At 44.4% G+C, this 26132-nt stretch overlaps 2 protein-coding genes across 2 annotated transcripts in view; both read right to left on the reverse strand.

Moving 5' to 3' along the window:
• Nucleotides 1–3626: 3626 nt before the first annotated feature.
• On the reverse strand, nucleotides 3627–7521 carry hspb1 (heat shock protein, alpha-crystallin-related, 1). The gene is made up of 3 exons (XM_079283799.1): nucleotides 6985–7521; nucleotides 5010–5073; nucleotides 3627–4361 (listed from the first exon to the last, which is right to left on the reverse strand). The coding sequence occupies exons 1-3, from the start codon at nucleotides 7388–7390 to the stop codon at nucleotides 4205–4207; spliced, it is 627 nt and encodes a 208-aa protein (XP_079139925.1). The 5' UTR covers nucleotides 7391–7521; the 3' UTR covers nucleotides 3627–4204.
• Nucleotides 7522–14140: 6619 nt separating this feature from the next.
• The window catches only part of srrm3 (serine/arginine repetitive matrix 3), a gene marked incomplete at both ends in the record, with an annotated part of 34808 nt that continues 22816 nt past the window's right edge, over nucleotides 14141–26132 (reverse strand). Inside the window, 5 exons of the mRNA XM_079283960.1 lie at nucleotides 14141–14396; nucleotides 16604–16729; nucleotides 16813–17067; nucleotides 17167–17462; nucleotides 24912–25074. Of these exons, the coding sequence (XP_079140086.1) occupies nucleotides 14141–14396; nucleotides 16604–16729; nucleotides 16813–17067; nucleotides 17167–17462; nucleotides 24912–25074 (1096 nt within the window). The remainder of the gene's footprint in view (nucleotides 14397–16603; nucleotides 16730–16812; nucleotides 17068–17166; nucleotides 17463–24911; nucleotides 25075–26132) is intronic.

Below are 26132 nucleotides of genomic sequence, written 5' to 3' on the forward strand. Positions count from 1 at the left end.
TCTTCAAGAACCAACAGCAGAATAAAACATCACCAGGTCAGCCTAATGGGGGCCGTATAAACAGCATAAAGTCCTTACACTAGCACTTACTTAGCCCCACACACACCTCTCACTAAAAGGTGCGTGGACGGAGTCAATGAGCATTTTAGCATGCTAGCATTTAGCCAGACCCAGCGGGCCGCAAACGACGTGGGTGTGTTTGATTTGGGTCACGTTTGAGTGTTCGCCAGGTGGGTTCAATTAGTGATTACTAAGGTAAACGCAACCTTTTTTAACTGTGCAAAGACACAATTCTGATAACCGTTACCACGACATTATCCGTAATGACGTGAACGCAAACATGTATCATTTCCAGAGTGTCAGCTGAGTGAAGCATTACCTCTCTCCTGCAGCGTCAGACAGACAGGTGAACATACACACCTGCCGCTTCTTTCCTGCTGATGATCCATTCGTTAAATTATCAGACTTGTGAACACAGTGCTACTGTTCTCTACATTGTCAGCCTATTTGCGCAATAATTATAAACATTTCCATGCAGGTAAGTCCACTGAAATAACAAAACAAACACCGTCTTTGGGCGCAAGGAATACATTTCATTAAGCCAGGAACTGGAAATTGATGTCAATCAAGAGCTACAATTGGACCAATGAACCTCTTAAATCACTAAGGGAGAACTAATTAGTGAACAGCTGGTGAGTGCTAATTGGCTTCAAGGCAATCAAAGCTCGGGCATGTGATTGGACGACACCCCCTGTCTAAGGTGTTGCCACCAGCCAATCCTGAGCTGTTGCTAAGCAGAAAATAAGCACACCACCTGCTCTGCTCAGAGGTCTTCAGTCCACACATTTACTGCAGATATAAGTGCTTTTGTCCATGTGGACTACATATGTATATGTGCTTTTACAGCTAGTAACATTTAATATCTATATATATATATATATATGTATATGTATGTATTTTAGTGAAAAGCCTTACTAATGCACGTCAAATAGTTGGACTGATTTGTATTATGTTCTTATGGTGAAATTCATCTTGTTATGGATGATTAATTGCTGCCACACCCGTTCCACGCCCGTTATTGTTTCACTTTTATCAGTGTTGGACTTTGCTCCGTATCCGTACTGCAGTGACATCATTTATTAATAAACACGAGCTGAAAACACGTAGAGATGTCGATAGTCGGTTTAAAGGACTGGCTGGCTCCTGGATTGATGGGGACTGGCGTAAATAATTTAGGCCTGCATTAAACTGGAAGGAAATGATGACTCATGGAAGAGGAAAAGTTGAAATGCTTTCTTAAGGCAGTGTCTGCTGCCGGCTGCCATGAATGGCTTCCACTGAGCTCATGGTTTTTTAGATATATCACACTGCACACAGTACATACAGTATAAATACAAATATTTAGAGTATAATGTTCAGCTAATGGACATCTGTTATGACAGATGTGTCAAACTCTCAGACTCACCGTTTGTGAGTAGAACAACGGTGAATTAGAAACGTCTTAAATCTAATTTGAGCTCATTAAGCAGCCTATTAGTCACGACAGGTCTGGGACCATTGAGAGAATGGGGGGAAAAAAGCACCAGTTCATGTCTGCTATTTACCCTGTGTAGGTATACAACATGCTGGAGGCTCAGTGCATAGCAGAGAGCGCTCTAGAAATAGATCTCCCCTGCAGCTTGGGAATCAAGACTGGAGTATGTGCATTAGTGGGCCGGCACGCAACATGAATGCCTGGAAGTTGACAGGGAGGAGGAGGAGGCGATGAAAACCACAGGCCATTCAGACCGTTACTAGTTGTGTTGCTTTCATTTCGTCCTGCATTTGGCTGGATGTTGAACTGGAGGGAGTTGAGCGTTAATAAAGAATAAATAAATCATGCACTATACGTGCCGCTGTACAGTGTATTGATAGCAACAGGGCCCTACTCTACTTTATACCCTGCCCATGTGTTTTTCTACCTTCATATATGTGTCCTAGTCTCGAGTGTCACCTTTGATAACACAATATAACCTTTCGTTACCTGCACGGTTCAGATTAGGTTCAATTAAGTTGATCCGAAATGGGAATTTTATATGCAAGTATATAAAATACATGCAAATTAAATTTAATTAAAATAAGCACTTTTTTTTTAAACTTCATCTTTAAATGTAAAGACATGCCAGCCATGCTAGCAGCTCTGTGAGGCTGTACTTAGGCACAGTGGTGTTTTGAGCTAAATGCTAATGTCAGCATGCTAACACGCTCACAGTGAAAATGCAATCGTGGCTCGCCATGTTTACCATCCTAGTTTAGCTTCTTTGTATGCTAATGTTAGCAAATTAGCGTTAACGCAAAGTATAGCTAAGGCTGATGGGAAGCAGGTATTTGGTCTTAAATCAAAGTGTTGGACAAATTTAAGTTTTGACCTAATGATGGCGCTATATGAAAAGTCAGAGGACCACAAAAGTTATTTTAATTCATTTCCTGGGGATCTTGACCATCTGTTTATAATTTCATGGCAATCCATCTAATTGCTTTTGAGACACAATATCCCAAATGGAGGAATTCCCCAAAGTCAGTAGGATTCAACCTCTGGGGACCATGAATGTCTGTTCAAAATGTCAATACGTTGAGATATTTAAGTCTGATATGTCAGTCTGTGGTGGACCGAGAGACTGACATAGAATAGAGAAGATAGTATGGCTATCAAAAGTATCAAAAGCTAAATCAGTAACAAAATAATTCGTGGTTATACTCAGAGTATCAACATTTTTGGCTCCAACGCACTGACTAGTATTCTCATTCCTCCTGTAACATCCATGCATGCCTGCTGCGATTGTGTTAAATGACCTTGCTCAGTCAAGAGTAGAGAGAGCAAATCTCCATCAATTATGCATCTATATGGGAATGAATAATTCATCAACAGACATTCTGTATGATGGGATTATGCAATTTTGGGCGTTATGACACATTTCGAGTGCAGATGCACAGCTGCATCCATCTCAGATGTCAACTGAGATACATGACTGAGAGAAGAGACCCGGCCCACGAGTCCACAGATCAGGGATCACATCCCTGTCAGGATGAAGTTATACACCGGTCTGCTGAATACCACATAATATATTGGGATGTGTGTAATGTAGTGGACATTATGATATTAACTCCTTTTAAGCGCTAATTTCATACTGACTGGCCTGACCGAGGTGGTGTAATTACCACCTGTCCTTAATAAAGGACACAATGTTTCAGAAATGTTTCAGACACTTTTGCTACTTTGAATGAGAGCTGGTGCATTATAACACTGTGTGGGGATGAGATGGACTGATGGGGGCGCTACACTCTTAAATGCCAGCTTACAACACAGCAGTGATGCTGTGAATCTTGTTTGTCTTAGGCTGCCTGCATCACTCACGGGGGCTGACATGTTTCACTTGCTCTCTTTTGCATGGACGACCATCAGATTAATAATTGAGCATAAGATTCCCCGACACCCAAAAGCCAAGCATTTCCATTTAGCCACATACAATCTTCCTGTTTCCAGACTGAAGAACACAAACAGCTCGGACGCCACTTCCATGATGTCACGTCACCAGTGTGCATGTAAACAGTTTGTAACTTTCAAAACAAAAGAAGAGACTTTAAAATGCCATTTTTTTCTTCTTTATTCTGTGTTTGCATGACTGAACAGTTTGCAGATAACACCAGTGCATTTCCAGTCAAGTCCCACAGTGTGTACGCTGACAGGTATTATCTCCACACTCAAAGTGGTTGTATGGTTAATTCACATGATCACTGCTTTTACAATCCTCTTGACTGTCTTCACGTGTGTCTGTGGGGGCAGCATGAAGCGGGTTAACTCCATAGAAATGAGAGAGAGGTGCGTAAACGAGGGAGAGACAAAGCTTTGAGCGGGGGCTAAGCTGAGATTTCCTACATTCAGATGAAGAGTGTAATTACGGCAGAAAGAGCAGGCATATGGCGCTACTGCAGATGTGTTTACACAGAGCACTGGGTTGGCTCATTACCAGAGACGGTGGGGAGGAGAGGAAAGCAAGGGCAATCCCTTGCTTTCCTCTCTGGCATGTGAACAAGCAGCTGCTTTGGGAGGAGAGCTAAGCCGCTTCTTCACCTTTCTACAAGCAGTTTGTTGTCGTAAAAGTGAGTATTTGAATATCTGTGACTGTGTGTGTGTAGGGGGAGACACCGCGGGCCGCTTCTCTTCCTACTTCTTCACCACGCAACCTTTGCTTTCCACGTTGACAGGTATCGTGGTCTCTGAGGACTCGATGGCCGGTCGGATCAAAGGAGCCTCCACGGTCAGCACCCCCTCGGGGGACAGGGAGGAGGCCACCTTCTCAACGTTAGCTGAAGAGGGGAGGCTGGAGGGGAGCAATAGGACACAGTTAGCTTTGAAGAAATCACTCCAGTAGATTTACAAAGTGCCCCAGACTTGGGACTTGGGAAGCATTACTGCCCCTACTTAAACACAGACTGACTGAAATATTAATGCCTGAGTCATCCTTGGGTAAAATCGGATTCAAAGTGCAGCTCAGTGTGCGTTGTGGCCCCTGGATGGCAGCAGAGCCCTATGAAGGATGGATGAACACTAGGGGAGGTGGAGGCTGCTGCTGCTGCTGCTGCTTCTGCTGCTTTTCAGAGCATGAAATTCAGCTATCAGCAGCAGCCAGCCCTCTACAGGCCGGACTAAACCACAACTAAAGAGACTCACAGCATCAAAAACCACAGCGAGAGAATCACAGGGCTCTGAATCCAGCCAGACAAATGCATTCCCTCTGTGAAAATTCAATCCAAAGCCGCCACCAAACAGCCACCACAAACCCATTATAATAAGAAATCTGTTACTTTTGAAGTGAGCTGTTGACATGTTGCCATGGCCAGCAGCTTCCTTTCATCAACTGGACCACAAACGCCCAAACGTGTAAAAATATAACTGATTTGGGTGACATTTCAATTACTCTTCAAGCTTATTCTTTGACCATGATCAGTTCAAACATTGAGCTACTTACGTGTATTTCCTGGTGAAGCTTCTGGACACAAAGCCGTGCTCATCCTTCCTCTCTTCATGCTTGCCTGAGGACACAGAAAAGTGGCACTAATATGAAAGATACGTTCACTTTAAGGAGTTGCACCTGAAATAATACATTATGGTGGAGCAATTCTGTAATTCCTATAACTTGCTTAAAATCAAGTTTTATTGCAGGTTTTCAACAAACAAAACTAGGTGAAGGATTTTGCGGACTCTTAACATTCACACCATGTTTAATTTGTCTTTTTCTTGTTATAGCAGTAAAAGCAGGTGTAAATGATATCAATAATTATGGATCAATTCAAGTATGCCACAAAAAACAGAGCCAAGCTAGCTGTTTCCCCTGGTCTCCAGTCTTTATGCTAAGCTAAACCAGCTCCTGGCTCTAGCTTTATACCTATTGTTAGTTTGTAGCTTATGTGGGGTTATGTACCGGACAATTTCTTGGCTTACGACATGTCAGGCAACCTCACGAGGACTCCAGAGAGTCACAGTGCCTTGCCAAGAAATAGTCGGGCCCTTCTAGTCTTCGTGCCAAGTTAAGCTAACTATCTCCTGGCAGCATGCTAGCTCCTTATTTACTGCACACGAGTAGTATCAATCTTCTCAGCAAGAAAGTGAATACTTCAATGACTTGTTTATTTATCAGTACCACTGTACTGTATGTGTATTAGTGACTCCTGCAAACAGTACAATGACTCTGCTATTTTTGGTTTGTGAAGGATGTGAAGTCACAGCCATACCCGTCTTCACCAGGACAATGTTGGCACTAAAGATAGTCAAATGTTTGTTATGACAACGGGCCCGATAAAGGTTGTTGTCCTCAGGGAGCTGTCCCCTTTCCAACAGGACGACACCACCAGTGTGAGTGTGGCTGGGCTAAGTCTGCTCTCTTTCATCTTCCCAGAGGGTGCTTCGTTCTAAGTATGAATGAAAAGGACTGACAATTGCATCAAGAGGTTGCACTTTGGTTTCTATACAAAACTCCTCACTAAAGCCACTAAGCTTCACCGAGTGATATCATCTTTAAACATCAAAGACATCCGTGTTCCGAGGCGACATATGAGAACCATGAGGTGGCAAATTCCACTTGGACTAGGCCCTCTGCTTTGTTTATCTGTTCCTGACTATGCCCAGTCTCTCGGCAGGGAGGTAGTGGCCATGATCCGGCCTAGGACCCTGAACCTGGACAAGATCCAGCAGTCCTTTTAAAGTAGCAGACACACTGGGTGAGTCACGGCTAAATCCTCTACTATAAGAGCATAATTCTTAATAAAATGGCAGACAGAGAGGCCGAGACCGGCTCGGAGGAAAGAGGGGCTCAAGGCCTCAGAGAGCTTTAAGCTCTTACAGCGATCCTTTCAACACACATTCTCCTCAGGTTTGCGCATTTAGCTTTGGTCCTTCACAAGCGTGGACACAATGGGAACAATTCACGACAAAAAGTGAAACCAGCTATTTAATGAACCAGTTTCTGCACCGTGTTCATCTGTGAATTGTGTGTTGTTTCGCATCTAGCAGGCGTGAGGCCAAAAGCCCCCCGCCCTCAGGATATTGTTCCAACATATTATGTAACTCTGCAACAATGCATCTGCCTTGTGCTTGACCTCGCAAAAAAAAAAAAGATGTGTCCTGCCTTTTTATCTTGAGTCTTATTCCCCAGACCTGTACTTTCTCCTATCCAGGAGAGAGACAAACCGAAGTCCACCAAGTGAGGCATTCTGTTATCTACGCGTGTATCTAAGCAGATCTTTAGATGTTATCACTTTGCTGTTAGATTGAGTGGTCCAAATTAAAGACTGACTTTCCCTGACAGGAAATTACCTTCAACACCTCAGGTTTTTAGTGTATGAGGTTATGAAAATACTGGGCGACTTGAATCGGCATGCACTAGGTGACAGTACAGTACAAACAGATGATCGGTGAGGGGGGGGGGGGGGGGGGGCAGTGCTCACCAGTGATTTCCACCACGCCGTCCTTGGTCTTCACCACCAGCTCCTCAGGTGAGAAGTGGTTGACATCCAGGGACACCTTCCAGCTGTCTTGGGTCTGCTTGATCTCCGACATGCCGGTGCTCATCTGGCGGGTCAGGGCACGGGCCTGCTGGGCCATCATGGGCGCTGGGTACATCACAGGGGCGTGGGGCATCATGGGGCCCATGGTGCTCATGGCGCCCATGTCCGGGGTCATGACGGAAGGCCGCAGGTATCCCGGCCAGTGGGTGCTGGGGAATGTGGCGAAGTCCTCGTGCAGGGCCGGCATGCCGAAGGTCTGATCGAAGATGCGGCTCTGCTGCCAGTCACGGAATGGGTCCCAGCTCGCGGTGCTTAGCAGGGTGAACGGAATACGTCTCTCGTTCATGGCTGCTGTCGTTGCGTGGCGGCGGAGGAGTGTTGCTGTAACGGAGAGCTGCTGGATCCTTTGGTCTCTCTGAAAGTGTTTTCCAGACGTGCTCTCTGTCTCAGCTGAGAGCTCTTATACACAGGCTGACACCACCCCAGTCAACAGGGCCCTCCCTTCTGACTCAAGCCCCCTCACGCTCACACCCCCGAAACATTTTCGGAAAGTACTAGCATATCTATTTGTGGCAGACGTTGCACTGTAATGGAATCCAACAGGAAGGCCCTCCCCAGTAACAGCCGCTCAGTGCACTGTTGAAACCGTCCTGAGTAACACACAGACAGACACAGAATCACACCATTAAAAGGTTTGAAAGCCAAACAACTTTGGTGTCATATTACTTCACCAAGTTTCCAGATTCATCCTGAGGTCACGAGGTGAAATAATGGCACTAAGGAGGGAGGATGCAGTGTAGGAGCTGAGGAGACAAACTACTTGGTGTACACTGAATCCAAAGTATTCAGCTCACATTCAGCTCTGTGATGTTTTTCGGCAAGCCCTCATGTTATTAATGTCCGAAACTTAACAAGCGGTTATTTCTCAAAGCCGCTGACAGCCTGCTATTGCTGCTGCGTGGCATGATTGTATGTCACAGATGTGTTCCTATACCAGCGTCGCACTGGCACTCTCATGAGATGTTCTGCTTTCGGGAATGGGCCCTGCATACCCTGTCAGCCTGCACTCATAGGATCCAGCTACGCTGTGAGTCAGAGGGTTCACAGTCCTCCACAGACAGTCGGTCTGTCAGTATAATAGTCCACTTATGATTAAAACCGTCTGACAGAAAGCGTTGGTGTGTGTGGTCACATCCCAATCGCTCAACGTCTTTTTTAAAGAGGGTCCAACTGTGGGGACCTATAGGGACCCCATCTATTTAAGGACCCGTCTTCAACCCAAAGTGAATAGAGTAGGATCCAAAGACATTAGAACTTTTACAAATGTTGTAAAATATAATGTCCCGAACCCACAATTGAACATGTTTTGGCGTCGTCAGGGAACACCATGTGTCACAAAGCGCCGTCTAACACTTAAACCACGGCCCAATCCCAGTGTCCCGACATCACCTGGTAAATGTGACATGATGAGTGTGAGAGGCTGCAAGGGCTTGAAATAGTGTAGACACCAATGGGACAGCACTTTGCTGCAACATATCACGTTACATTCACTCAATTAAACGCGGACCGCAGTGCAGGATAGCTGTGTTTTTGATACATTTGCAAAGGAACTGCCTACTAAATCATCCAGATCAGCACGTACTGCTGTGTGTCGGGCCACCTGGAGCTGTGTTGGACTTCTCAGCTCCTAGGAAACCACTGGGTGAAGGGTATTGTTCAAGAGGAGAGTTAGAAAGTGACAAATCATCAAATACTGTTCAGAAGGGAGCGTAATCATTTACCCTCAGACCTAAAGAATACATAAGTTTGGTATCTTTGGTAGGAAATAAGATGTTTGAAGTGCCACTGAGACTGTGAGACAGCTGCTGTAACTGAGTAAGCAGGTATATCATGTAATGTTCAGTTAAAGCTGCTTTAATCAACATTTTTTGTATTAACAATCAATCAAATGAATGTTTATTGTGAAAGGAGTCACTTGTAGTGACAAATTCTCCCTCTGCAGTTCCCCTCAGCTCTGGATGTTTAAAAAGAATGAAATGTATCTTTCAGCTCATTGCTTTTGTTTTATAGTCGGCAACTTTATAGTTGTGGTTCATGTGGAGGGAGAAATCTCCTCACAATGAAAGTGGAGCAGGCCAGCACACGTGGACTGATAGCATTTCAGTCACATGGCGCTAAAAACGTTACCGAAACTGATTTACAATTATAAGGAATTTAATTCCACTGATGCAAGTACGATTACAGTTAAACATTGGAGTACATACTCCTATGAAATATTAAAACAATAAAACCCCATTTGCAAAAAACTCTACTCAGCTCCTCAGGTGAAAAACACGTCCGTCGTCCGAGGGCCATCACGCGAGAGAGAAAAAGGCTTTAAATTAAACCACCCACATCTGTTCGAAACACCTCCTCTTCCGTTTATCCCGATTCCTATTGGCTAACTTCCAGGAGTGTATTCGCCTGTCTGCCTTTCTGTCCCTGAGTTTACTAACACATTCAATGACCGTCAGTTACGTTTTAATCCCTTCTATGATAATCCTTCAGTGTGAAAGTTAACCTTCTGCAACTTGGCAGAAGCTTCATGTCTTTTAGCTACTATTCCTACATCACTTTATGTTTATCTTAATTATGCATTCCCAAAACCCTTATGATTATGACTAATTATGAATTATGAATTATGAATTATTAAACACTTTTATTATATCTACTAACTACAGTTTTTTGCTCAAATTTCTTACATTCACTCTCAACAACCTCATTTCCAGCCACAGCAGCAAACTGATCAAACCACTGTGCGCTACCCACCTACCCAGCACCAAGCCGCAGACTAAGTTAGCAACGAGCTAACAGCCAGCTAGCAAGAAGAGGCTGTTGGACTTTCGTTCATCAGGTTTCCAGAATGAATCCTGATGTTTCCAGAATGAATCCTGATGTTTCCAGAATGAATCCTGATGTTTCTTAAAAGGCAAATGCTTGCTTTGAAAGGTGATCACACATCAGTGCAGTGGTTCACAGCGTGTTCACTGCCCTCAAGGAACCTAACTCATGTTAGCCGAATAGTTATTCATTCTATTTTAAAAGAGAAATATATTGTTTCATTTGAAGTTCTTTGTAACTTTTTACTTTTAATGTTGGTTTCTTTTTCGCAAGGATGCTTGATATTTGAGGCTGACTAATTTGAATGTACATATCTGTGAATATTAATTGCACAGGGGGAAAAAGACTTTGATATCAATCCCTTACAAATATAAACTCTATTGGGCACTGACGGATGGACACTTGATTTTGTATGCATGGCACATTGAAGGTAAAAACACAACAAGAAATAACTCGTACTGCTTGGGTTGAAACGTGATCCATTTCTAATAAACAATAGAAATGACTTGAATACAACCTCTGCTGTCATCTTCATCTTCTCGTGTGTAGGCTCAACCGAGACTTTCTGTGCACGGACAGTTAATGTATCGATCACTCAGTCGGCGTCGATTGGAGCCCACACACTCTCTCCCAGCAGATTCTGTTCTCAGCGATCCAACACCAACGTCGATAGTTCTTCTTCACGCTTCTTCGAGCCCTTTATTAACCCTTGAAGAAAACCAGCACATCTCCCCATGTATTCAGACAAATGGTTCCTTTCTGCGATCTAAAAGTCCATCTCTGTGTTTTCTGCCCAAGCTGAACATTGGCAGGCCTTCTGTTTATTCAGTCTCACTGGGTTTTGACCTCGAATGCCCCTCGGCTCCGGGTCTGCCTCCTGTATCGCTCCCCTGCCTGTAGTCTGGAGTCTCTGGGAGGGTGCTGATGATGGGACTGACGATCACTGGGGCGGTAATGACATCAAATTGAGCAAATATTCAAAAAGGCTTCAGATGATTCACTGCTCCTCTGCACCACCAAAGCCCCCACACCGGAGTGAGTCAGCTCTCCTGCTCGTCTCCCCTCTGCTTGTTCTTCACCCGGGATCCCGGTGCTCTCATCACTTGATGTGAAAAGAAGCAGCAGTGAAGTTAGAGAGGCAAACATGAAAAGGCTTTCAGTGCCTGTAACGTGACAATACGGGGATGTCATGGTGAAGCTGGGCGGTGCTTTGTTCAGATTAGACATTGGTTAGTGATACATGTCCATCACAAAGTCACACGCTCTGAACGTGCAGTATTGAGCTGTACTTGCTGAGTGAAATGTAAAAAGAAAAGCGGTTCCACTTTATAATAACTACACACTATGAAGCATTAGTTAAGTATAAGTAAACACTTAATTCATCATTGATAAAGCATTGTTCCTACATTAATAATTCATTAGTATGCAGTTCATCACAGTTATAAATGTTTTATTCTTGATTCATAAGCCCGTCTATTATGTGCTTCATTATTGTGTTTTCATACTTTATAAATGATGGATTCCCCATTTGTAAATGAAGTATTATATATTTTACAAACCAATTATTAAAGAGTTGTCGATGATTAATAAGATCATTTATAAAGTGTAATATATCGTGTAATATATAGTTTCTGCATCCATGCGTTTTTATGTTCCATCTTTAATCCTTAATACCTGAACAACCATGTGTTTGTTTACCATTGTTTACCATTTTTATGTCTCTGGCTTCCACGCTTCCACTGGTGTTTAACGTGGGTATAACGTCACATTGCTATGAATTGTGGGTAATTCCCAAAGGCAAAGTCTGCAGAAATCCAGACTTAACGGAAGGTGTTTCGAAAGGGCTCAAAGTGTCTGCGAGAGAGCCCTCAAACACTCGAGGATTTGACAGTGGGAGCATGAGAGCAGAAGCATGCGTGTTGTCAACACCGCATGCTTCTGCTGTGATATACTGTGCAGATGTCATCAGTATCAGTGTGTTGATATGTGCACAGTCCCCAGAATAGAACACGCCCTCTCTCAGTACTGGTTTTAGTGGAGAACATTCTCGCCCATACAGATATTTGAAGTTGTCCTACGTGAGTATCAAGGACCAGAAAGTTCTCACCAGCACCATCTGTAGGGAAATATACGCACAAGGCCTGCTCAACATCGTATCACTGCGCCTGAAGTTAGAAGGAGAAAGAACAACACGAGAGCATAATTACTTCCCCATTTGTTTCTGTTTATTGTCAGGTATAATAACTTGTACATTACAAAGAAATGACTTGTAGAACCAAAGGGGCAATGCTATACTTGGAATAAATTAAGAGGTTTGCAGGGTATCATAGTTGGGTTAGCTCTGGTTCCACTGGGAATGCAACACTGTGTGAGTGACATGAGGCCAGACGAATGGAAAGGAAGACTTAAGGGTGATCCCTGATTGTATCGCCAGTTAGTTTACCGCACTACTGAAGCTGTAGACAGAGTAGGTATTACAGAGCCTGCTGGTGTCTCTGCTATGCCAGGTGTTACATCACATATATTTTCCTCCAGAAGCTGGTCACCAGGGGACGGGAAACATGTTGTGGCCCATTATACGAGGGACTAGAATATGTGGTGGCTGGAGACATACAATAGAGTACGACAATGGACTCTCAGCTCCACACAGGGAGACGTTGTTTGGTTCTGTTTCGAGGCTGATCCTTCGCTCCTCAATACAGGCAGAGCCACTGTGGCGTGTGAGAAAATGTATCCACTACAACGGACCGGGGGAGCCATAATGGCGGTCGTGGGAGTAACTGTGGGCGAAGACTCCGTTCCACTGGCTACAATCAGAGCATTTAAAAACACACAGCGGTGCATCTTCACCCTGCTCACTAATCCGAGAGCGACGGCGAGCCCTCGCCACAATGACGGACCCATTACGTGTGAAACATGGACACGTACAGTCGAGCTTTCAAAATGGGAACACATTTGCATCACAATCGCATCCTTAAAAGCGTGATCCAACTGCTTTACTGCTCGTGGCAAAAACAATGATGAATAAATGGTAATAAATTAGATCATAAATAACCCAATAAATAAACAAGTAAATACAGTAGAATCATAAATAGCTGTGGTCTACACAAATGTGTGCATGGAGACTTTTTGCAGACAGTTTTTCCTGTACAGTACCACACAGCAGCCGCATCGGTGCCGGCTACAGTGGTGTACATGTCAATCATTTCCTCACTGGTCATTGCAGAGGAGGTACACGCACACCTGCGTGCGCGCACACACACACACACACACTCACACACTCCCTCTCTCATAAAGTCAAGGTTAGCAGAATCAACATGATTATTTAAACAGGGAAGAGTAAAATTACATAATAAATAGTCCCCGCCCCCCCCCCCCCCCCTCCCTACCCATCCCCCTGTGTATGCAGGTGGCTGACTTACTGTATAGGCCAGCGGGGAGCACAGATGCACCCTGGCACCGTTCATTTGGGCCAGGTACTCTCCTTCCAGCAGCAAGTCTCTCCTGATGCATCATGCTAAACAAACCTCCTCCAACGAGATGGAATATACAGTGCATAGTTTACAAAGCCGGAACTTAAGAGACTTTACATCTATACAGACAAACCTATACAATACAATTTTTATCATTAAAAAACATTTTTTTTCCTTCTTCTCCCTATTTCATCAGCCGACCTCTCCTTTGTTCGAACCTCTGTTGATCTCTGTGCTTCGATGGAACGGAAGTTTTTGGGGAGACGAGTACATGATGAGGGGAAACAAACTGAAATGTACAGCAAGCCGTCAATGTTTTCCTCTTTTTGTCTTCTACTCAGCTCCTATTGTAAGGATATATATATATGTATTTATATAGTGTATAGTTTTTTTTAATGGATTAATTTTTGGTTGCGTTGTGGAAGAAGAGAAAGAAAGTGCTAACATACGGCGAGATTTGTTCTTTGGGCTCTACCAAAATTAATTTTGCGACGGGCGGTGAACCATTTCCATTTAACACCTTGTTTACGTGAAGACATGAACAGTGACGGCCAATTTCATAGTAATGTGCTATTTCTCCTGTTTGATCCGGGCTCTGTGTTTGGAGAGAGATAATGGTCTCGAGTCGAGGAGTTCGGGGCCCCCGGACCGGACAGCGTACGGCTCCGAGGAGGGCTTGGTAAAGATCACGACTGAACCAGAGCACAGTAACATGTAACGGGACTCCTGTTTGTGTGTGGCGCTCAGAAGCCGGGGCTGTCGTAGCTGCTGCGGCTGTAGTAGCTGTGGTGGCTGCGGGAGCGACTCTTGCTGCGGCTCCAGCTCCGGCTCTGGCTGCGGCTCCAGCTCCGGCTCCGGCTTCTGCTGTGGCTCCGACTGTGGCTCCGGCTGCGGCTGTAGCTGCTGTAGCTGCGGCTGCGGCTGGACCGCGACGGGCTGCTGTCGTAGCTGGATGACGAAGGGCTGGGCCGGTAGTACGGGATTGGCCGCTTCCGAGCACTGGGGAGAGGAGAGAGGGGGAGGATGGAGAGAGGGGGAGAGGAGAGAGGGGGAGGATGGAGAGAGGGGGAGGATGGAGAGAGGGGGAGAGGAGAGAGGGGGAGGATGGAGAGAGGGGGAGAGGAGAGAGGGGGAGGATGGAGCGTTAGACCAGACACCAGACCAGTTTGTCAAAGTCATGGCCTTTGTCTGGCACTGATGTTAAACACATGATGTGTTAAGACAAGATTTAGTTGGTTGAGAGCAGATCAGTGTTAGACTACAGAAGTGGATCTGAAAGAGAGCAGCTACACGGGTTAAAAACAAATAGTCCAAGCTGTTTAATCACACACACACACACACACACTTTGCAGAGAAATGCATGTCGTTAGTTGAAGCTTAAGCATAAATTGCCTTGTTAATCGCCACCCTGGAAGTGCTTCCTGTAAGGTAATTAGCTGTTAGTTTCCTAAAGAACCTTGTCTTCTCAGTGGAGGCCAACACCCAGAGAAATGGTGGAGCCAACAGTGCGGGGAGAGATAAACACTATCAAGGTATCCCCGCTGCTACAAGGTGTGTTTCACCGTGTCATTTCAGCGGCGTGCAGATAACGCAGCCGACGCTTTTTGTCTTCTGCGTCTGCCTTGGGAATCCACAGCCTGCGCGATCGAGATATCCACTAAAATAAACCTTGGTAGCGTTTTAATCTCCCCGCGTTACAACATTAGTGCAGAACCGCAGAGGGGTGCGTCGCTTTCGAGCTGGTGTGAGTTTCTTTGTGTCAATTTGAATGAAGTAGCAGCAGAAAGAGGACAGAAGAAGAAGAAGAAGAAGAAACCAGGAGGAGGCCAGGTTTACTCAGGGGGAGCTCGGATGGTTTGCTGTTCAGCTTCAGGAGTCGGACTACTCGGATCCTGCTGCGCGGCAACTGTTACAGGGGTAACTAGCCTGCAGCGGCTCAGTTCAACAGCATCCGGTCCGTCTTGTGAGGCAGGACCTTAAGGACTGGAGTGAGAGATGACAAGGTACACACATTTGAGCCATGTCTATTAACGCTTCTGTAAGAGGGTAGAGAGGCGACGTGAATACCACACAAACAAATCAGCAGATCAAGAAAGCTTAATAAATCAATACAGATGTGTCTGCCTTTGTTATCATACTTTTTGTATCCGTTTTGTGCCTTTTTTGTTACGTGCACTTGGCCACCAGTTTATTAGGTACAGCAAGTTAAAAGTACCTCATGAATCCTAAATGAATAACCCATTCATGAGGCTTCTAATGTTCAGTGTTTGTTGAGACTGTTTTAGAGAACTTCATGGTCATTTTGCGGGCTGTAGGTTGTGATGCTGTTGAACTGTATTTCCTTAGAGGCGTGTTTCTGTTATTCAGTCGCATTGATATGAATGCATTGAAACACCTGCCGGTGAAACACAATACAGTTCAACGGCACCACAAACTACATCCTGCAGGTGCCGATCAGGGCTGAAAAGAAAGTTCAGAGTAAAGAAACAACAACAAGAAATCCTTTTATCTGTTTTTATGTCGAGTTAGTATTCTCCAAAGTCAGACTTGACCGTCAATCCTCTGATTAAGGAGGTAAAGGACATAACACTGTTATAGGCTTATTGCATTAACATTGCAGCGATTTACAAAGAATTCTAATATCTTGTTTTGTATAATTACATGATATTAATTGAGGAAAACAGGACATACTATTCTCTGTTTGACTTCATAGTGTCCCCCTAACCTACACCCTATGTAAACACCTCATTGGCTAATGCATGCAGTATTTCATTTCTGCTCTGTAAAGGATTAAATGGATCTGAATGTGGTTCTTACAATTTCCACTTGTGAATTAAAAGCAGGAACAAATTCCCCTCGCTTTATTTCCTTTTGCTTGTCATTGTAGTAATTTGCGGCGGTAGAAGAGCGCCGTTTGCTCCGGCGTGAGTGCGCTCCGGTTAAATGATGGGAAACGTTTTAACTGCAGAGCGTAACTTACCTCCGGCAAAAAGTGTGTCACGTTAGAGTGCTGTTATTTCCAGACGTATGAAAGCTGAAAATAAAATTCAACACAAACAAACTGTCTCGTTGGAGACGCGTTACTCTGTGTTCTGCTGGAAGAAAGTCCACACAGCAGATGAGTTGTGGGGGGGAAAATATGTATGAGCAGATAAATAATCTTTACAACACATCTGGAGGTTTATGATGCTGGACTGCTGCGTTACCTGGTGATCCTGCGAGCCTCCATGAAGCTGGGCGAATCTCTTCTCCTCTTGCGAATGGGCGAGTAGCTGCGTGAGCGGCGGCGAGCTCGGCTGTCGGTGTCGGAGCGGTTGGGGCTGTCCTTCTCTCTGCGCGACACACAGGACGCCATCAGAACAGCGACAGCGGAGCACAGTAGAAAGAAGAGTGTGACAGAGAAAGGAGGTCTCACCTGGAGTTGTTCTGTCTGTTGTGTGGGGACTTGGCCTTGCTGGGGCCCCTGTCCCTGGAGGCGGAGCGCGAGGACGAGTGCCCGCTGCTCCAGGAGCTGCTGCGCTGCCGGAGGTTGGGCTTGCTCCGGGACTCCTCTTTCTTCCTGCCCGACGATGCGTGTGGGTGGCGTCCCGGAGACGCCGACGGGCTCCGGTGGTGTGCCTGACCCCGACTGGAGCGGTGGTGGCGCTTGGAAGAGCGGCCACCTTTTGTCCTGGGGAAGTGTAACGCAGCAGATGTTAAATGGTTGTCTCTCAGTGGCGCAGCTGAAGTGAAAAGATGGGGGAAGTCGTGCGGCGAGAGACAAACTTACTTTCTCTGACGACGAGAGTTCCTCCCTCTGTGGGTGGGGTTGTGCTGGGAGTGGGCCGAGTCGCTGCTGTGAGCAGGGGAGCGGGAGGTCTTATTCTGGCCTCTCTGGCTCCCTCTCCTCCCTGTCGCCTGGGTGACGGAGCTCCCCACAGCTGTGTTCCTCCCATCCACACTCCCAGCCTCTCCTGACGCGCACATCTGTCCCGCTTGGCTCCTGCTGGGGGCGCTGTGGAGCCTGTGCTCTCTCAGCAGAGTGGACTGGATGCCTGCAGAGCTAGCGGTCAGCAGACGGAGCTTCTGGAGAAAGAAATGATGACCAACAAAGGAAAAAAAAGAAAAGAAAAGAAGAAGAAAGAAAACAAAAAAAGAAAAAAAGGACAAAAAGAGCATTAGAGTGTTTCCAGGTTGGTGATTGAGCGCTACGGTGTACTTGCCAAAAGAAGGTAAACATCGAAAAGAAAAAGGTCTAGGTTTTCTCCATATGGCTTATAGATAGTCCTCTATGGTGCAGCGCATGCAATACTTGGCATGCAAAACCATAATGAGTTGAAGAAATCATAATCGCAAAAACAAACAAAAAAACTAGGAGGAAGAGAGGGAAAAAAATTTAAACAAAACTGTGAACCAAATAAGTTAAAGAGCAAAGGCAGAAAGTACAGAGCTACAGATTTTGTAGAGTAGAAAAAGAGGACTTCAGTTTATTTTATTCTTTTCTTTTTTTTAGTAATGGTTAAAAAAATGAAACAAAACAGAAAGAGAAGACAACTTGACGGAACATCACAGAAATGGAAGGAACAAAATAAAGATCACAATTATTGAATCAATCGAATCAGAAAACAAATCGTCTGCTACTCAATTTTTCTCTTTCTGGATTTTTTTTTTCCTGAAGACAATTGCTGAGATGTGAACAGCGACCCATTTTCTTTGTTTTTTTTGTAATGGTTACTCTTGTTTAACTCCCTTCTGGTTAACATCCACTTACCAATAAAGTGGTATTCCCTCCTTTAGTAGGTAAGGTATGAAGAAAAGGGAAAAGTGGGGCAACATAAGTGCATCATTAGATTCACAAAATGCAAGAGAAAAAGACACAAAACCCTTCCCTGCCAGTGACTCATGAGACAATGCATGGAAATCAATGGAAAATAACTCAAAAGCAAAGAGGAAAACCACAATGTGCAGGGAATCCCTCACACAGAGAGTAAATCCTCTGGGCCCAGCCACCTTCCTAAACATCAGAGAGCAACTGGCTGGCGAGAGTTTGAGGTATTTTCTTCACCATTTTTCTCTCCATGTAGTATCTACCGCAGGGCAGGTGTTATTATACTGCCCGACACGTTTACAGGCTGCAGTAACGGCCTTGGCTTCTACTGGGTATTTGTGTTTGTGCTCACAGGCTCCCTGATACAGGGCACCTGTTTACACAACAGCCAACTCTTCTGTTAACGTAGTTCCAGGAAGCTGTCGCTACATATAACAGCAGTGAGCCTTGCACTGAGATTGGCTTGGGTTCAACCACATTTCATGGCATTCAAAGGGAATTGTTTGGGTGAGTGACTAATGTTAAAACCCCAGAAAAGCATGTGGTCAGTGAAAGGTCAGTAAAATCGCATCTAACTGATTAAAAATGTGATTTGATCCTTTGGGATTTTAAAGTGAAAAGCTACTTTTAGACTCACGAAAGGACTCAATTACCTTGAAGCTAGCAGCTTTCAAAATGACCACTGTCTTAAAGGATAAGGCGGGCAATATTCTCTATTTCTCTTATTGGTTAGCATGAGCATGGGTTCTGTAGTTTATTTTGAAACAATATACCAAATGTGTATAAATCCACAGGTGAAAATAGTTCCTAACGAATGCACTATTTACTTCAGTTTGAGTGACGTTTGCTAAAAAACTACAGTGCCCAGATGTTTATGGAATATATATAGAGCCTTACCTGGAGCAGATAGCTTGGCTCTATGGATGGAAGTGTCGCTCGTCTGCTCCAATTTTGGACCGGACTGAAATATCTCAACAACTATTGGATGACTTGCCATGTAGTTTAATACAGACATTCATGAAACCCTCTGACGTTAGTGGTCCTCTGGTCTAGCCAGCATCAGGTTAAATTCATTTTCTTCAATATTTTGGTTTATGACCAAATACCTGCACAACTAATGACTTCCCCATCAGCCTCAGCTGCATTTTGTGGTTATTGCGAATTAGCTGATGTTGTAACATGGTGAGCATTATACCTGCGTAACATCAGCATGTTAGCATTCTCATTTTGAACATGTTAGCATGCTGACTTAGCATTTTAGCTCTAAGGACCGCTTTGTTTAGCTTTACTGAGCCACTAGCTGTAGACTCATAGTCTTGGTTAATAATAAAACTACCGTACATATTTGTGACCCCTTTTTAAAATTGTACATCTTCAGTGGGAACTTATATTGCTAATAGTAGCAAAGTCAGAAAGTATTGACTGAGCAACAAACCAATGCTGATTTAGGTCTTTTTAAAGGGATTTGCTCATAGTGAGAAAAAAGATGTAATGAGTAAAGCCAGCCTTATCCTATGATCTGTGTTTGGTAGAAGGTGAGTTAAAACATATTCCCAACCTCTATTTTAAGCATTCAACAAAAATAGAAACTGGACGAGTGCTTCAGTGGGAGTCAGGGGCTGAGACTTGTGATGCACAGTTATACACTGCTCATTGTAAGCAGGTCATAAAAAGAGAGTCAATCTCCAACAGCCGTTTTTTGTTTGAAACCACATACAGCTGTCTCTCTCTCTCACGCATGCATTACAATGTGCAGTCTGAACGGCTTCGTGATCTGAGGAACAACAAACGCACCGACTGGCCGATGCAGAAAGAAGAGCCGCTCTCCACTAGAGAGAAGACAACTAAGCGGTATGATGAGAAGACACACAACCACTGGTGCTTATGACAAGTTGTTAGAAACAGTCGTGGAAATCAATATGGTGAAAATCATAAGACGGATGTACTAATTCACCAACAGACAGAGAGATGCTGGACAAACAGGAATGCATTCTACCAAAACAGAAAGAAAACAAAACTGGAGAAAGAAATGGACCTGGAAGATAGAGCGGGATATTGGACTTCAGAATGAAGTTAAGGAGGAAAGAGAAAAACCAGAGCTCTACGTAATCCAATCATAATTGATGAAGTAAAATCAATTTGGTTAGAGATTTGGTAAATAACAGAGAGAGACAGAGAGAGAGAGAGAGAGAGAGAGAGAGAGAGAGAGAGAGAGAGAGAAACATTGACGTCACTCAGGCTAGGGTGCTTGTCACATTCTCATCTGCATAAAGATCACGTGCGTAGGCAAAGCGTTACCTACCTTCCATTTCAATCAGTGACACGTATGCAATATCAACAAAAAAAAGGAAAGAAAGAAAAAAAGAAAAAAGGAGAAAGGAATGTTCTCCGCAGCGAAATGGGAAAAAGACAATGACCTCTTTTAGTATCAAAGCTACATACTGTGTCCAAAAAGTACAAAGAAAATAGAGGGGAGAAAACAAAACAAAAATAAAAATCCAGATGCAATTCAAATCAAACTAAAACAAAGGATGAAATCTATAAACTACATGATTTGCTTTGTCTTTTTCGCTTGTACAAATGCAGCCATATTTGTATCAAAACGGGAGGGGAAGGGGGGTGGGGGGGGTGATAGAGGTAAGTGGATAGAGTTAATTATCATATTAGTGGACATCCATGTCGAGTAGAGTATAGCTATAGGAGAAAGGGAGGGGGAGGAGGAGGAGGAGGGCGGGGAGGGAGGAGGACATGCAGAGCTGGCAGATACGTGGGAAGAAAAAGGCCGGGACAACAAGAAGTGAGACGTGAGTCACACATGACACGGATGAACAGGTATGAGAGGAAGAGGAGGAGGAGGAAGGGCAGAAGAGTGTTAGAGGGGCGGTCACTGCTAAGATGGACAACTGGAGAGTCAGCACATTTGAAAGGGACCCCAGTCACATTTTGGCCCTGGTCTTCTTCAGTATAGCACCACTTCTCTACTCTGTACTGTAGGACAGCTTTCTTCCAGGCAATCTCTTTGACTGATGTATCACTGTAAACACAGGTACGGTGAGCGGGAGAGAGAGCCCAAGGAGCTTTGTCAAATCCGCTGTTCAAACTGTTAACGTCAACGGGAGGGAGGAGCTTACGCTCAAAATGGCTTGGGTCCCTTTAAAATAACAATCATGTTAATACATGTGTGAGTTGTCCAAGTTATTTTTCAAGAGTCCATGTACGTGTGTTTGAAGTGTTTGAAGACATCCATTAACAATGAGCAAGAGGACGACTGGCCCAGTTTGGGACCGGCTCATTCACTGTGTAGGAGAGAGTCCTGGACGCTTCCCTTCTGTGCGCTGCTCTTTATCAGATTTAGGGAGGTTCAGCTCATGCATTTACCAAACCAGCCGCACGGGCCTCAACACATGTATCGGAAAGCACTTCAGATGAAAGATCAATCTCGTCTTTGTGTCAATGTTTCAGTGCTGCGTCTTCTGTTGCAACGCAGCCGAGATGGACCAGAGAGCAGTAAACACCCGGGAGGCTCCCAACAGACCACCATGACCCGCAAGGTGAGGGTCACATGACAGGAGCTAGCATCTGCTAGCATGTTTACTGCTGTGTACGAGTACTGACCGTGGGTTTGACGAGGTTGTTTTGTGAGTTTTTATTTAAAATAAAGAAAATGGTACAACAGATGGATACATCAGTCGAGTCTCCTGTAAACGTCCACTTTATCTACGATTGGTGGGAAGTTGAGTTTTTTTGTTTTGCCCCCATTGGTCAAATGGAGCAGCAAGGAGCCCATTTCACCCTTAAAAGCAAACTCGTACACGCTGCACGAAGATGAGATTTATGCTTTCATGAAAATATTTTCAGTTTTTTCAGCAAACGCATGTCTTGCTTAACTTCTCCACCTCCGATAGAGAGCAGTGCACAGGCTTTTCTACGGGAAGCGTCCGGGAGTGTCCCCCATGTCGCGGATGAGACCGTTCCAAAACGGGGCTAGAGGACGACTACAGGAACACAAACTGAGATGATATATATATATATACACAACCAGAGCTGCTGTACAGAACATTTGCTAAACCACACAACTGCTGCAGTAAAGTCAAACTTCAGTGGGACCCAGGATCTGTCACACATGACCATCCCCGAGCGGAGATTTCGGTTTGGGGATTATCATGAAAGAAGTATTTTAGCTTTTGGTGGAGATTAACAAGAATGGCAACATCGCCTTACGCTACAAAGATGTCTGCTTATGAAACGGGCGAGCCAATTAAACGCTCCGCTCTCGCCACATCCCAACTGAATGGACGTGATCAAAGAAGGCCTCCCTTGCCATTCTCCACTGGCCTGAGCAGATGGAGTAGAAACAAACGGCAGGGACAGAGGAGACACTGCCACCGATAGGGGCAGCATGCACGTGGACGTGGCAGAGTAAAACAGTAGAGAGGAGCGTGTGTTTAACTCCTGGTGGTTTGGCAGGAGCTGTCGGGACGCCTGGAGGAGAAGAGGGTCTATCACTGAGCAGAGCATGTGCTTGAGAAGAAAGACAACTGTATTGACAAGAAGAAACTATTACACATACCCAGTTAACCTACTTGGTCCGGTTCCAAAGCATTTGAGTGCTTTTTATATAAACGAGACAGAAAGATTTGGGCATTTATTCATGGGTAAATACCACTTAATACTTTTGATAAGAAAAAAAAAGAAACAGTAATGAATGAAATCAGCAGAGAGAGAAAGAGAGAGAGAAAGACCAGATAAGACCTCAGAGACACATGCAAGCTGGAGGAGAAAATAGAAGACGTCCCTTTTGTCCCATTTGGAAGCGCATTCAACAGAGACAGATGGTTTCACAAGCGATCCCTACAGTCTAAGTGTCTTTTGTTTCGCTCTCAACATAATCGGCCGTCATCCTGCCGTAGCTCCGGTGATCCATTTACCGTATGGAATCGCAAGGTTGCTTCCATTATAGCAGGAATGGATTTAAAACTCAGTGTCTTCTAGGTAATCAGAGACAAACAGAGAGGCTTACTTTCAAAAGAGCCAAAACAAACACGGAGCAGTTCCACATTAAACACGTAGAGGGGAATAAATATGATTTATAACACTCCTGGAGCCTATTGTGGACAATATGTGGAGGTTTATTTTCAGGTGTTATTACTCAGAGGGTCCACCCTGTGTCGTAACTTTAATTCATCAACACAACATCGTTTCTGTGGGAGATATAAAATGCCTACATAAAAGAAATCAGATTGAAATCCAGTGAAATACAACACACATTAACTGTGTCATGATCAAATGAAGACTATTTGTTCAAAGGAAAGTGATTTAGCGTGTGCTGTTGATTCTAAATTGAGTCACATTCTGTGTTTCTGATGGATGTGTGACGCATTTGAAGAAAGAAGGCGGCTCCCTCGTGACAACACTGTCGTTTCTTTTCGTGCTGGCAGGTCTCTGCTGCTCTCTGCTGGACTAAAATATTATAATAAAATAAATAATAAATAAAATAAAATGAATAAAATATTCAAGTGTTTTCGATGACTCATCTTGAACTCGGCGGTTACGTAAATATATTAAATCAAATGTGATTTGGGAAAAAATAACGAACCCGCCCATCACAAGACTGTTAACTTGTAGGTAGCTAGCAGTGCAATATCTAAAGAGGAGGTGTGTGTTTGGAAATCAATGACTAAATTAACCCTTATCCTTTTATAATTTGATTTAAATCCTTCTTTTAACTATTGTAATATTCCGTTTCCTGTGGAAATATGTCACATTACAGGAACTAAAGATGCTCTGATTTCCCTTTAACTGTGACTTTAATATCCATTAAATGCGTTATAAGACTAAAAGCAATATAATTGTCCTGTTTGATAGTCCTCTTTTATTTAGGCATTTTAAATCTTGCATACGGCCCAGCTGTACCTTGCAACAAATACTTTTTGCATGCTCGGATCAAGACTTTCCATAAGTAATTGGATTTGTCAGTTGCAGGAGAAATCGCAGACTGCTGTCACTTTGAAGCGCCCTCAGACGTGTAATTGTGACTCTTGCAGCGTTGGCTAATTACCACTTTATCTACAGTAAAACTTGGAGGTTATCATTCCCAATAGACACATTTTTCTGTCATATTTCTTCACGGGCATGGACCTTTGTGGGGGAGCAAATGTCTGAAGTCGTCATACCTGTCCCTGGCTCAACTTCCTTTTTATCTCTATCATGCCTTAGCAGGCACCCGCTCTGCAGAAACAACACATTCATTTGGAAATGTGTGCGGTTCATATTTCCACCCGAGTATGCGCTTGTTGGCTGAAGAAACCACTAGAACCTCTCTTGTCTTTGCTCCCTACCTCTGTTACCGGCAAACAACAGGAAAAAAAACGAAAGGAAAAACAAGATGGCAGAGGAGTCAAAGAGAACCAGAAACAAAGCAGCAGGAGCGGCACGTTTTGTATACACAGGACAGGAGTGTCTTTCACACGTCAAAAAGAATAAGAGTAATAATATAAACTGGCCTACCAGCGAGGAATAACTGATAACAGAATGAAAGAAAATCTTTCAATATCAAAACAAGGTGAGAATTCATGTCAACCAACACAAAAAAAGGGAGCAAGATCAAACTCATTGGTAGAGACTGTGGCAGATACTGTATATCGTTGGCGTGGGTGAGGAGGGGGGGGGGGGGAGGGTGTGGGAGCAAAATAGAGGAGATTACATACATCGTGCCCTTTCTCGCCCTCGCCGTGGTTGAGTCTGCCGGCCTTGCCGTTGCGGCTCCGCTGGGTGTGGTCCCCGTTGTGCCACGCGGCCGGAGCGTTGGTGCCCGGGGACGGCGAGGCGCCCGACGCCTTTTGTCCGTCCGTCTTGTGCTTCGAGTTCAGTCTGGAAGAGCAGAGCCACACAGCGACACGCTGGGTAAAGCACAGCCAAAGGAATGTTCGTACACTGGGACTTCTGTTGAACTCCATCGGGCCCATATTGAAGCCCTTCACTTTAACTCCCACTCGAAGCAAACTCGAGAAGACGTGATAATTATCCAGTTTGGTTTGCCGAGCACACGCCGTCTGGAACATTGGAGCGATCGTACCAAATATCACTGGGAGTGATGAAGATGGCAGCTGAGTCAACGTGTATAGTTCTATAGAATGAGGTAGTTTACTGTTTCTACAACAAGAATAAAGCTGCATTGACTTCTGTTTATCTTCAGTGTCTGCACTTGTCGATGTGGTACGTCTCTCTCTCTCTCTCTCTCTCTCTCTCTCTCTCTCTCTCGTAGCTCGACTGCCAGCAGCAGAATCTATTTCCTGCTCCAGGCTAGTTTTATTTTTGTGTTCATTTCAACCAATTGCTATTTATTCATCTTTATATCATAAAATAACAGATTGTTGTTTATTTCACTCTTTCATGTAGATATTAAAGCGATAGATGACAGATCGAGGCAGTGGAAGACCAACAACTCTTTCTGTCAAAGGAGTCTGGTGCCTCTGAAGAGAGCATAGATGGATAGAACGGCTTCAGTTCCTCCTCATCGAGGGCTGTCTGAGGTAGAAGGTAAAGCCGTGAAAATATTCCAAATATAGCTGCATTGCTTTGCTCCCGTGCTGCGACTCCCGTCTGATTCTCCAAATCGGGGTCGTCCCGACCGCCATCTGCTCCAGGTAATACACTGACTATGGATGAGCACCTCATACAACCCCACTTGAGAAAAGCCGAACAATCCCTTTAAATATTTCGCACAAATCAATCAACAGATTGTTGTTCATTGAATGTATAATGGAGCAGATGCAGGGTAACTCCTCGTCTCTGATTGGCTATTCCTCTGAGCATACATGTGATTGATCTGATCCTTTCGGAGCTTTCTCTTTGCCGTAAGTGGCCGTAAGTGGCATTTTGTGGGGACAATTGGTCCAGGATTGAGGGAAAATGCTGCAGATGAAAAA

This window comes from Melanostigma gelatinosum (genome assembly GCF_949748355.1).
Source record: "Melanostigma gelatinosum genome assembly, chromosome: 14".
Taxonomy (NCBI): Eukaryota; Metazoa; Chordata; class Actinopteri; order Perciformes; family Zoarcidae; genus Melanostigma; species Melanostigma gelatinosum.